The sequence below is a fragment of the Pelophylax lessonae genome (assembly GCF_965119305.1).
Source record: "Pelophylax lessonae genome assembly, chromosome: 3".
Taxonomy (NCBI): domain Eukaryota; kingdom Metazoa; phylum Chordata; class Amphibia; order Anura; family Ranidae; genus Pelophylax; species Pelophylax lessonae.
Window position 1 is genome coordinate 278,051,520 of NC_138770.1, and position 13,758 is coordinate 278,065,277.

Here is a 13,758-nt window from a genome sequence, read left to right on the forward strand (position 1 = left end):
CCGGGGCTGACCGCCGCAGTATATAGTCGTGCGGCGGTCGGCAACCGGTTAAAATTATAGCCAATCTCAAAGCACACTTGAAAATTATGGACAGTCTCGAGGCACCCCATTCTAAAACGTGAAAAACTATTCTAATAATTTTACACAATGCAGCAACGTCCATATGTAGGACACCCAACATTAGAGGTGATTTTTTTTTCTTCCAAATTAGATACACTTTTGCACACTGGTACTGACTAGTATTCCAATGTTTCTTTTCTCCTTCAATTTCTCTCCATCAGTCACCTAATGTGATCCCAGTGCTAAGGGACAGAGGTAGAGGAGGTTCATACAAGGATGCTGTGGAGGTGACAGACATCCTCCCTATTAACTGATAACATCAATAGTTGTTAGAATTTTTGATTCATTTTTAGGCATTTTGCCAAGGCATCCATGAAAAAGTCTCAAGGCACCCTGGCTGAAAAGGCTGATTTAGATCCAGCAATGTTGCAGGTGTATCTCAGCAGCCTGGGACTCCCCTCATTGTCTGAGACAGAATTGGCTTCTGCTGCTGTTAAAGTCAGTCAATCAATGAGGAGAGAAAGGGGGCAGGGGCAGGGGCAGGCCGCAGCACCGTGTCTAAATGGACACAGGGAGCTGTGGCTCGGGTGCCCCCATAGCAAGCTGTTTGCTGTGGGGGCACTCAACAGGATGGAGGGGCCAGGAGCACCGAAGAAGGACCCGAGAAGAGGAGGATCTTGGCTGCTCTGTGCAAAACCACTGCACAGAGCGGGCAAGTATAACATGTTTGTTTTTTTTTTTTTTTTAGTTAAAATAAAGAGACTTTAGTATCACTAAGTTTTCTGGGGCAAGAGAGTACTATTAACATTTTTTAACTGTACTTTTAGCCAACTGTTGGCAGGTCAACTTGAATTCAGGTATACTAGGGAACATCTTTTTTTTTTATTTAAAGCATTTAGATCCATGATGCCCATGACCCAGGTAACTTACTTTAGTATTCGAATACCTGTTTAAACATTGTTGTCATTACCTAGGCTGATATATCTTACCAGTGTGTCCTGGCAGCTCTCTGCTCACTCGCACATTGCCTTCTCTCGTCTTCAGGTTGTAAATGGAACAGATGTTGTCTAGACCTCCACAAGCTACGTAATTTCCAGATGGAGCATAAGCACAAGTCATTACCCAGGAGGACCGCAAAGGAATAGCATGCATCTAGGAGGTACAAAAAGTGGACAATAGCATTAAATGGTATCGGAACACAATACTCAAAGTTTACAAGGCAAGACATTTGACAGGTCAGCAACTGTCATAAATTAAATGACTTAACCAAATAGAGAAGCACACTGATAACAGTACTGTGTAAAGTTTGCATCAACTACAACTGCCAGCATTTTTTAAATGGCAAGACAGCAACGGCAAAAATGGCAACGGCTGCACTAGATGCCTTCCCAATGGAAGCAGCGGCTTCATATGATGAAGTTCTAAAAGAAAAGGTTGCAAATTGGTGGTGATGACCAATTGTATGCACTCTCATTTACAGCATAAGAACTGCATCATTGTTCGCTACACACAATCATACTACAGTATTACTACTCATACTTCAAAAGATTTATAAAGCAACCAATATCAGTCTAGAATCTAGCAAGTACCTTACCTTATTTGTTGTATAGCTGTCCCAGATAATTAATTTTCCATCTTGAGATGCACTGACTAATAGCCTAAAGACAAAAAGGCAACAGGTTTTAAAAAATATAAACATTGAATCGAAATTAAAAAGGGGATACAGGAAGTTCAGTAGTTTAAATATTTGCAGTTCACCAAAATCACTTTGGTTTAACTAAGAAGCATTATCCAACATCCCGAACAGGCACGTTTGAATGTTATCTGTAGTTCTACTTTCAGATAGAAAAATACTGAACAGTCAAAATGTTACGCGGTTATCTATGTAAAACTTATTTTGGAAAACCTCATAAGTTCATAGGAGAAAAAGACAGTCAAGGCCCCTTTCACACCAGCAGACCGATTGGGTCCGCCTGTCCGTTTTTCAGGTGGACTTGATTGGACCACCGCTCTGCTCTATTGGGGAGGCAGACTTGTGTGTTTACACCCGCCGGCATCAGATCCTGTCCGCCAAAAACAAACGGATGGGGACCCAACCCCATCCCAATCCATCTGGCGGATCCGAGGACAGGTGGGTGGAAACGGTCGCTTCCATGACTGCCCATAGAGAACAGCGAGTTGGGTCTGTGTCCATGGCACAAATGGCAGGCATCTGCTTTTTCATAGTTACTACAGATATAAATAAACGCATGATGTAGTAGATCCAGACAGAGTAAAAGTTTACAAGTACACCAGGGCTCAACAAATCCCAGATGCCAGGTAGACTAGTAACTGTGTCCTAGCACCTGGGCTTTTTTCCAGTGGCTTTGCTATGGCACCCACCAGTGCAGCCTCCCTGTCCCGCTCACTCCCCCCATACCAGGAACCAGGCGAGCACCGCTCCAGACAGAACCTCCTCTCCATTGAAATGGGGGGGATGTCGGCCAGGAGGAACGCTGCGACTCAGGCCGAGGCCAGGTCGTATGCGACCTCGCCAGACATTTAACTCGCAGGCCAGCCCCCGTCCAGTGGGGCTATGTCGCGGCCGACCTAGTGCGGAGCTGAGGCCTGCATGCGCTCGCTGGCAAGACTGGGGTGACCACTGGATCTAGATTACCCAGCCCGTTGCCCAGTCGGGCAGTTGATAGTAATCTCACAGGAAAAATCCAGGAGGAAAACATTTTCTATCTAAAAAAATGTTGCCAGGACCAAAGATACCAGCAAGGAACTAGGTCCTTACTCCTGAATAGGCAGACAGAAACTAAGTGACTATAGCAGGGAGAGGGAGTATACCCCCTGGAACTGCCCAATGGTGTAGCCAGAGGTTTTTTCTGCATAGTGTCCTACTCCTGTAGGGGGCAGCATAACCCAATGGTCAAGAATGACAGGAGCTGTGTCCATCAATGAACAAAAGAGAAAAGCAATTTTGTGATCCTGAAAGCCCAACTTATCAAAAGACCCATCCATTAAATCAAAACTAATGCACAACTACGGTATATCTGAATTTGATTTAGGTGATATAATTAAAAATGGATTTTTGTAAAATCTTACCGTAAAATCCTTTTCTCTTAAGCTCATTGACAGACGTAGTCCTCGTTGATTAAAGAGGAAGTAAACCCTCCTCCGGAAGTTGTACCTATAGGTAAGCCTATGATAAGGCTTACCTATAGGTACTGTAAATATCTCCTAAACATGTACCGTTTAGGAGATATTTACCTTTAATGCAGCCAGTGACGTCACTGGCGCATGCGCTCTGAAGGAACGGCTGATCGTGCCGTTCCTTCAGAGCCCCGTGCCGTGACCGTCGGCTCCCGCGCGCGTGCGCGGGAGTGACGTCACCGCGGCTCCGGCCAATCAGATGGCCGGATGCCGCGATCCCGGAAGACGGGCGACTGAACATGTCGCTCATCATACAGGTGAGTGAGCAGCATGGCGGGGGCTCGTTCTAAGGTAAGTATTTCATAATGAGCTAGTATGCGATGCATACTAGCTCATTATGTGTTTCTCTTGCAGGTTGTAAAAAAAAAAAAAAAAAATTTTTAACGAGTTTACAACCGCTTTAATAACAACTCGGGTTATACTGCCCTCTACAGGAGTAGGACTAGACAGGAAAGAAAACGTTCTGGCCACACCCTAGGGGCAGTCCCAGAGGGTATATCCTCTCACTTCCTGCTACAGCAAATCAGTTATGTCACAAAGCAGTGTTTAGAGAATTTAACCCAACCCAACTCAAAAACAGAGGGGCGGGTACTACGTCTGTCAATGAGCTTAAGAGAAAAGGATTTTACGGTAAGATTTTACAAAAATCCATTTTTCTCTGTCGCTCATTGACAGTCGTAGTCCTCGTTGATTAATAACAACTCGGGACGTCCCAAAGCAGTACCACAAATGAGGGGTGGGAAAATGGAAATCAAAATCCAATCTAGAAGGCCCAACCGGTGCCAACTAGAAGTTTTAAAGGCTCATCAATCACACGATGAGACTCAACTGAAATTCCAATGGAAAAAAACCCTCGAGGTAGACCACCGGTCTCCTCAAATTGCGGCCTGCAAAACCTTGCGGCCAAATGAGGTATCCGCCGATGTCATCACATGAACTTTATAAAATTTTGTAAAGGTATGAACCGACGACCAGGTAGCTGCCTTGCACACCTGGACCACTGACGCCTGATGGCGGTAGGCCCAGGAAGTACTGAGCGCTCGAGTGGAGTGCGCCTTAACAGGGAACGGAGGATTCCGACCCCTAATCGAATAAGCCTGTACCACCGTCTGTCTGATCCATTTGGAGATAGTCGCGGCAGATGCAGGCAACCCCTTACTGGGGCCATCCGTGATCACAAAAAGTGAATCCGGCTTACGGAACGATTCCGTAGCCTTCAGGTATACCCTGATTGCCCGAACCACATCCAAGGAATGCAACGCATATTCCCGAGGATGATTGGGCTGAGGACACAAGGAAGGTAGCACAATATCTTCATTCAGATGAAAGTCTAAAACCACCTTAGGAAGAAAGGATGGCTTCGGATGAAGAACTACCTTATCCCTATGAACCACAAGATATGGGGAATGGCATGATAATGCAGCCAGTTCTGACACCCTGCGTGCAGAAGTGATAGCCACCAAGAAGGCCACCTTCTGGGATAATGTAAGCAAGGGAATCTCCCTGATATTTTAAAAGGGAGGTTTCTGCAGAACCGACAAAACCAAATTAAGATCCCAGGGCGGTAAGGGCGCGCGCACTGGCGGAGCCAAGTGCCGCACCCCCTGGATGAAATTCCGCACCAAGGAATGAGTAGCCAGCGGCTTTTGAAAGAAGATTGCCAACGCTGAAAACTTGACCCTTGATAGTGCTCAAGGATAGTTTCTGCTCAACCCCCTTTTGCAGAAAAGCCCAAATTCGAGTCACCAAATAGGTACGTGGGGGAAATCCCAACGATTCACACCACGCAATACAAGTCTTCCACGTGCGATAATAGACTTTGCTAGAAGTCGCTTTCCTTGCTTTAATTAGAGTAGAAAATAAACTGAAGCTGACATTAAACTGGAGCCCAGGTAAGCTGCTTTAGACGAGGGTTGTTGGTCAAGCAATCACCTTCAGCCACCTTTCTTTCTGGCGCAGATTCCAAGGGGGAAGCTTATGTCCCCTAGGACATTTCAACTCTCTGGGCCAGTGAGCATTAGGGCAGATGTGTATAAAGACGGTCTGATCAGCAGCTCAAAGACCTCACAGGTAGGTGACAGCCACCGCCCGAACAGGGACCTGAACCCTGGACCCTCAGATTAAAAGTCTGATGCTCTACCGACTGAGCTATCCAGGCTCTCTGTAAAGCACGATGGAAGATCGGTCCGTGAGACCGCAGATCCTCCCTGAGAAGAAGTCTCCAAGGAGCGCCTGCGACTAGCCTGCCCAAGTCGGCGTACCCGGCTTGACGAGGCCAGCCCGGAATTACCAGGATAACTGGAGTTCCCTCCACCTCTATCCTGCGGAGAAATCTCAGCAGTAACTTGAGAGGGGGGGAAGACATACAGTAGCTGATACTTCCCCCTACTGGGCGCTCAGCGCGTCTGCTGCGTCCGCTAGAGGATCGCGGACGCGAGCCCTGTTCAGCCAACCTGCCAACAGATCCATATCCGGGGTGCCCCAATGAAGGGACAGCTGGTGAAATACCTCTGGATGAAGGGACTATTCCTCTTGATCCAGAATCTGACGGCTGAAATAATCTGCTTGTCCACCCCAGTGATAAATATCGCGGAGAGAACTGGAACAACTGTTCCCCCAATAAAGAATGTTGGCCACTTCTATGGCCGCCAGGGCACTCTTGGTGCCCCTTGGTGATTGACATAAGTCATGACCATGGCATAGTCCGATTGGATCCGAACTGGACTGCCCTGGAGCTGCTCGGTCCAGTAAATCAGACAAAGTCTGATCGCTCTCAGTTCCAACACCTTTATCGGTAACCTGGAATTTATCAGAAGAAATGACTTCCCCTGGCTGAGCATCGGAGACCGAAGCCACCAGACCAGAGCCTCCCTGGTCTGCTCGCTCAATCGGATCCGATTGTCCAGGGAATCGGGATTCCAATTCCATACGAGAAGAATCTCCTCTTTGGAGAATTCGGGTATGAGACTGGGCAAACGGTACTGCCTCTAAGGAGGCGACCATCAATCCCAGCCAGTTGATGGACAGCAACATCCGAATCATTGACTGAATCTTCTGGAGTTTCTCCGCCTGGAGAAACACTCTTGCCAAGGATGTATCCAAAATTAGGCCCAGATAGTTCAGTCTCCTGGTGGGAACCAGGGATGATCTTTGGGAAAAGCAAAGAAAACGCTGATGTCCTGCGAAGATGGGGATATGAAGATAGGCATCCTAAATGTCTATGGACGCCAGGAAATCCCCCTGATGCAGGGAGGCCACCACTGTATGGATGGACTCCATCTCTTCCAAGACCAGAATTGGACGCACCTAGCCCTTTTTCCTGGGCATTGTGAACAGGTTCAACTAGAACTCCTCCAAGGAATGGGAACTACCACTGCTTGTTGCATCAAGCTGTTCCCCGCAAAGCTTTTTAAAGGGACCCAGGGATGTCGAATATTGGAAGGGAAGAATCGTACCGGTGGAAGTGATTGAAACTCGATCTTGTATCCCGACCATAGGACCTTGCGAACCCCTTTATCCGGGATTCTGGAAAGCCCTGGATCCAGAAACCGGTGAAGACGTCCCCCCACCCTAGAGATGGGTGGGGCCCATTCTGTCAGTCCAACGAGATAACAGTGGCTTTATTTAGTCTGGAAATCGGTGAGTCCACTATTGGTGGTACCGTCCATCTTTGTAATGAGGGATTCCTCAAAATGATGGCGCCTAGCAATGCGTTTGGAAATAGCAGGGGCTCGTTTACGGATGACCCCATTTGGGCAAGAGAAACCCCTCACCATTTTGGTAGGCTTGCTAGTACCAAAAAAGGAATATGAGACTCAGCTACCTCTGCCGGTGTAACCTCAAGATTTAAGGTTTCCCGGCAATGACAAGCTCAGAATCCGTATCTGAAGTATCAGATGACATAGGGGTAGGCGGGGGTCGCTCTTCTTGACCCCCGTCCCTGACAGGCTACCTCCACCCGGGATACCAAAGACTCCAAAACTGCTGATAATGCATCAATTACAAGTGGGGTACTGGAGGGTCCTGCGGCCACCCCGAGGGGATCAGGTGGGGATACATGAGTGGCAGGGTTCATGTAACAAGACACTTGCCAGCAAACACAAAAAAAAAATAATTGCAAGACAAAATTTTTTTTTTTTTTTTTTTTTTTAACTTAGTCCCCCAGCGCAGTAGCGCCCCTCAGTCTACCTGCTTGGACCCCTCAGAAAGAGAGAGAGAGAGAGAGAGAGACCCCAAGGCTCACCTGATGCACAGAAGTTTCTTATCAAACTGCTTCCAGCACTGTCTGTTACAGACAGGAAGTCTTTGGCTTGCTTTCCCTGGGCCAAGGAGGCGGCTCCGCCCCTTTACACGCCTTCCGGCGCCTCCCAATTACTCCACGAGGTGTTTGGTCACCTCAAACATGGCCGCCCCCATACTGGAGACACGAGGCTACGCCAATACGGCGGCCTCGTGCGATCTGCAGGAAAATGGCGGCGGCCTGTGTAGGATAGCGGCGGCTTGCAAGCTAGCAGCGGCCTGCGGGATGTGTGCATTCTGCCTGTGCGGCCTGCGGAAGTGCCTCGGCCTGCGGGAGGCTGTGCGGCCTGTGGAAGTGACCGGCTTTCTGGAGGGATGGCGATCTGTGGCTGCAGTAACTCAGGCATAGGCATCGGCCTGTGTACACACTATGACAGGTAGGATACCTCTATACCTCAATAGTAATGCCTTTTAGTAGTCTGCCACTGACTTCAGTCACCCTTACAGTCATATAGTGACTTTAGATAGTCAGCTCCCAAACCAAGCCTCCTGGTTTCTATTCACAAAAATCACGCTCAAATTGGGGGATCTGTGACCTGTTATAGGATAGAGGGGAGACCCAGAAAACCGAGTGTCCGACCATCCCAGAGAGGGGCCCGCGTCCACCAACAAACCCGACAGGGGGAGAGGGGGAACATTCTACTCACCATACCGGAACCAGGCGGGCGCCAACTCCTGACAGAACCCCTCTCCACCGGGGTGGGGGGGCTGTCGACCAATACGGATGCCGTGACTCTGTTGGTCATTGGCGTCCAGGCGAGACGTTTAACTGGCAGGGTCAGTCCCCGTCCAGTGGGACTATGTCGCGGCCGACCCAGCGCGGAGCTATGGCCTGCACGCGCTCGTAGGCTGAACTGGGGTGACCACTGGATCTCAACATCCAGCCCGTCGCCCAGTTTCAGCGTACTTGCTTGAAGATCTCACAGGAACACTGGAGAAAAAAAGCTGTCTGAAAAAGTATTTCTAAAAAAAAAAATCTTGCCAGGACCGAAGATCCTAGCAAGGAATCTAGGTCCTTACTCCTAACTAGACAGAAAAAAACTGATTTGCTGTAGCAGGAAGTGAGAGGATATACCCTCTGGGACTGCCCCTAGGGTGTGGCCAGAACGTTTTCTTTCCTGTCTAGTCCTACTCCTGTAGAGGGCAGTATAACCCGAGTTGTTATTAATCAACAAGGACTACGTCTGTCAATGAGCGACAGAGAAACCCTACTTATTTTACATGTTCCTTCTGTTCGTATAAGCAATTAACCGAACCTTTTGTTGTGAAGCCATGCCTTTATAGTATTTTGTTGGCCACTTCTTCTCAACTCCTGGCAGTCTCCTTAGCTAAGGGCCCCCTATCTACACCAATCTGATGGGGGTACCTATGATTGCGCGCGTGCTCCCAGGCATAGGACTACATCCTAGCATCCTAACTATGCCTAAAACCACATGCACTGCCTCCCTGCAAAGCCTCTGTCTTTATTACAACAGAAGCCCTGCCTCCTCTGTAGTGTCTGACAGCTCTGGTTGTATTGGAAGCACAGACGAGGTGGGGAATAGGTGTGCATGGGAGGCAGGGATCTCTTCAGCTGAATGCATCTACAGCGCATTGAAAAAGTATTCATACCCCTTGAAATTTTCCATTTCGTCATGCAAGAACCAAAAACGTAAATGTATTTTATTGGTATTTTAAGTGAAAGACCAACACAAAATCTATCACAAAAAAAACCAACAAAATACATTTACGGTTCTGGTTTTAACATGACAAAATGTGGAAAATTTCAAGGGGTATAAATATTTTTTCAAGGCACTGTAATTGCCCTCAGGTTCAGCTTGTGTACAAGTGTATGGGGAATGCATGCGTGTTAAGCAAAGGCTGCTGGGACATGTAGTCCCAACCAAAAGCAGGGTGATGTAGTTCTAGGAAGTTCTGAAAAAAGATTGACGAGGATGCAAACTAAACAGAACAGAATATATGAGGTTTAGAAATTTACTTTAAGGATCATTGATGAACGATTTCTATACCTACAAGATATAATACCTGTAAAAATATGTGAGACTTTATAACCACTTTAATGTTTAAAGAGTTGCCAGGAGGTGGCATGCAGGGGTTGAAGATACCTCTAGTCCTGTGCAAATGACAACTTTACTATACTATAAAAGTACCTTTTTATAATATACTGTATTATTAATGAGCTGCAGTAGAGCATCTTCTTAAAAACACACATACCTCGAGTCTGAACCCCAGTGCATGGCATAAATTTTAGCTAAATGACCTCGCAATGTGCGTCGAGTTCGCATCTGGATCCGACCTACGGAGTCCAAACTGGTCGTGATCTAATGTAAAGAGCAATGTACAGTGTTAGATGAAAAAGTTTAGAGAACTCACATGCATGAATAAAACACTGCAATTTGTCTATGTACCTGAACAAGAGTTGTGTCGCTGCATGCCTTCCTGGCATCCTAAGAGAAGGGGGAAAAAAAAGGAGGATCAATGAATAGGATTTGTTAATGGACATAATTTGCTTATCTAAAGGAATAATGCTGCCTAACAGAAGGACCATGCAAACAGACGCATCACCATCTAAGTAGTCAAATATTTTTACATTGCACTGATATTTTCAGTGGTTTTGAACTACCCTTTGAACCACACACAGGAAAGAATCAATATTTAGGAGAAACACACTCTTCAAGAACATCACCAAAAAATCATAGATGTTTGACATGTCAATTTTAACTTCTTCCGGTCCGCGCTATAGCCGAAGTACGGCTACAGCGCGGACTCTAATTTCCGGGAGGCCGTCTTTATACGGCCTCCCAGAGACAGGCTCCTCGCGTGCTCCCGCATCGGGGAAAATCTGTGTCAGCCGTGTCCCTTGGACACAGCCAATCACAGATCGTGGTAAATGGCCAATCACAGCGGCCCATGCAATGAGAGATGATCTCATATGTAAACATATGAGATCATCTCTCATCGCCAGCTCTCCTTCCTCACACAGAGACTGCATGTGAGGAAGGAGCAGAGCCGATCAGCCGTTAGGGGACACAGAGGAATGTAATCAAGGCACTGATTACACAAAGTAAATAAAATACACTAAGTGCCCACAATCAGTGTAACAACAAAGAGCAGAGCCGCTCAGGTGTCAGTTCAATGGGTGGTGCTGGTCAGATCCGCCGTCCAAGCAATGAAGAATCCAAGAAAGTAGACCGCACTCAGGAAAAGTAAGATGAAAACAATCCTCCTTTATTCTTCTTCGGTACAGCAGACAGACAGTACAATGCACATAACAGACGTGCCGGGTTAACGCGTTTCACGAATTAGATCGCTTACTCATAACCATACACGTGTATGGTTATGAGTAAGCGATCTAATTCGTGAAATGCGTTAACCCGGCACGTCTGTTATGTGCATTGTACTGTCTGTCTGCTGTACCGAAGAAGAATAAAGGAGGATTGTTTTCATCTTACTTTTCCTGAGTGCGGTCTACTTTCTAGCCCACAATCAGTGCCCATAGTGCTGCCAGTCAGTGCCCGCTCATCTAGGCACTGATGAGCACTGACTGGCAGCACTATGGGCACTGAGTGTGGGCACTGATGGTGCTGCCCATCAGTGCCGCCCAGCAGTGCCGCCTCTCAGTGCCCAGCAGTGCCGCCTCTCAGTGCCCAGCAGTGCCGCCTCTCAGTACCTCCTCATCAGTGCCACCTCATCAGTGCCACCTCATCAGTGCCCATATGTGCCATCTCATCAGTGCCACCTCATCAGCGCACATCAGTGAAGGAGAAAAATTTATTTATTTTCAAAATTTACTCACAGAAAAAAGCTCTATTTGTGTGAAAAAATTATAAAAATTTCATATGGGTACAGTGTAGCATGACCGCGCAATTGTCATTCAAAGCGTGAGAGCACTGAAAGCTGAAAATTGGCTTGGATAGGAAGGGGGTGAAAGTGCCCGGTAGGCAAGTGGTTAACTAAGGTCCTCTTACACGTGTGCATGACTAATGCATATTCAATATTTGCCCAATCTTTTTTTTGTGGTTCAGTTTTCATGGATCTTCTGTTTTATCTAGCAGAGGATATAATGTATGAAGATCAGATCATATCTGTCTGCTGGCTGGTAGTTTTTATTGGTGAAATCATTGGTCATATTTTAAACGGGCAATCTAGTCTTCAGCAAACTGCAGCAACAGGGCAGTGGAGGTAATATCTGACACTTAATCCCAACCCAAGCCCTTCTCCTTTGTAAATCCCAAGCCCACTTCCCTTTCATACACAAGTCCTGCTTTGTCCACGGTTAGCAGAGTGCTGCAACAAACTCAAACAAACCCGACCAAAGACTTACTCTGATTTGATTCCGCAGCTGATCCGCTTCTTGCCGTAACTGTTCCAACTCACTCATTTTGATGATGTGCAACAACTACACACCTTGGCCACCAACTGCAAGAACGGGTCTAAAAGAGAAAAACAGCATTTTGAAAATTATGACATTTTTAAGAAGACTCTTATCTATCTGTTATTAATGGATCAGTAATGGTTGCAAGGCAAAGATAGATTTGAAAACAGAAAACATTGCTAAAAAACGACAGAACTTTTTATTTTTTGGCAAAGACAAAGGTAAAAGAAAAAAGCTTTTTTTTTTTTTTTGCAAGGGAGGCACCATTAGATACTATATCATGCCCAGTTGACAATCCTGTCTATAAAAAGATTATAAGTAACCAATTTAACAACAGCTTTGGAAGTTACTATACTACGATTTATCAGTTTTGGACAAAAAAAAAAAAAAAAAGGAAGAGAATATTAAAGCCCAAATCCAGGCAAAAGAAAAAGCTATGCAAAGTAGAAGTCAGCACTAGAGTGAAGAATGTTGGCAGCTAGTAATGCAGGTCAATATACACAAACCTCTAAAATGGTATACTTATGGTGTGCAGTGCCAAATTTCAAAATAAAACAAACCAACAAATGGAAAGAAAAGAAGGAATCTCAAAAAAAAAAAAAAGAAAAAAAAAACTTTTACCATAAATACAAGATAATACATAGGAGACAGTCCCTTTAATAACAAATATATCATGTAATATATTTAAACAGTAGACCTAAACCAGTACACTGTTTGGGGACTGTGTAGCTGTTCCTGCACTGAAGTTAAATTTAGATTTTTTGTTCGCCAGCCGCTGCGTTGCTTTGACCTCTAAGTTGCCTGCACGCAGCTCCGGGGATGCATATGGCAAATTACAAGTAGCCTGCATGCAGTACGGATGCTAGCGGCTGTCTGAACAAGGCCAAAGCAAAATTAATTACCATTTCATGCACAGGTGGATTGGATTAGAAAAAAGTAAAAAAATAAATAAAACACAAACACTTGCCTAAGCGCCGGTTCACATTGCAGCGACGCTACTTCGCACCGCGACCTCCGTGGTCGCGGTGCGAGCAGCGCGCCGCGACCTCGTAGCGGCCGCCACGGACTTCATAACATTGAAGTCTATGGCGGTCGCCTCCGGGTCGCCCCAAAGAAGCTCTGGACCCTTTTTCTAGGTCGGAGCGACTTGTGTCGCTCCTATTAGAACGGGTCCGCAGCTTCCCTATGGGAGGCGACCTGCGGCGACCTGTGAGGCAACCAGGTCGCCTCACAGGTCGCCCTAGTGTGAACCGGCACTAAACAAGTAGCCCACTGGCCATAACAAATATATATTAAATAAAAAAAATGTAATATTGTACATTACACACACAAATTTATCAATGTTGGTTTAATAAACTACAATTATCGAAAAAATTGCATAAAATATTGTATTTGCCCTGTTTATAAAGGATACTTGGGGTCTATTCACACCAACAAGACTGGTGCACATTGAGATGCAGTAGGACAACTGCAGTGCCATTTTTCCCCTCCCCCCCCCCCCCAACTTTAATGAATGTCATTTAGTAAATTTCTATTGGCGGCGTAAGGCGGTAGATTGCATTACACTGCACGGTTATGAAAAGTAGTATGACCTGCCAAACTTTTTTTTTTTTTCCCATCACACACCACAACGCAGTGGTGTGACCCAGGCATGTAGAAGACAAGGCATTTTGCCTTGTCTTTTGGTGGGATTGCGCTGGAATAGCCACCCAACGCAGTGGCTTTTTACCCATGTGATCGACTGTGTCCAATCACAGCCAGTCACATGTAAATGAGGAAGTGCCGTTTATTGGCTCTCCAGTCAGAGTGTGGCGAGAAGAACTTAT

At 46.3% G+C, this 13,758-nt stretch overlaps 1 protein-coding gene across 3 annotated transcripts in view; it reads right to left on the bottom strand.

The window, feature by feature from the left end:
- Window positions 1-13,758, bottom strand: part of GNB4 (G protein subunit beta 4) — a 192,666-nt gene that overhangs the window by 26,755 nt on the left and 152,153 nt on the right. For all 3 annotated transcript variants that reach the window (XM_082249000.1, XM_082249001.1, XM_082248999.1), the window contains exons 2-6: window positions 11,882-11,990; window positions 9,966-10,004; window positions 9,772-9,878; window positions 1,655-1,718; window positions 1,050-1,212 (exon numbers count right to left, since the gene is read on the bottom strand). In XM_082249000.1, the coding sequence (XP_082105126.1) occupies window positions 1,050-1,212; window positions 1,655-1,718; window positions 9,772-9,878; window positions 9,966-10,004; window positions 11,882-11,938 (430 nt within the window). In that variant the 5' untranslated portion in view covers window positions 11,939-11,990. The remainder of the gene's footprint in view (window positions 1-1,049; window positions 1,213-1,654; window positions 1,719-9,771; window positions 9,879-9,965; window positions 10,005-11,881; window positions 11,991-13,758) is intronic.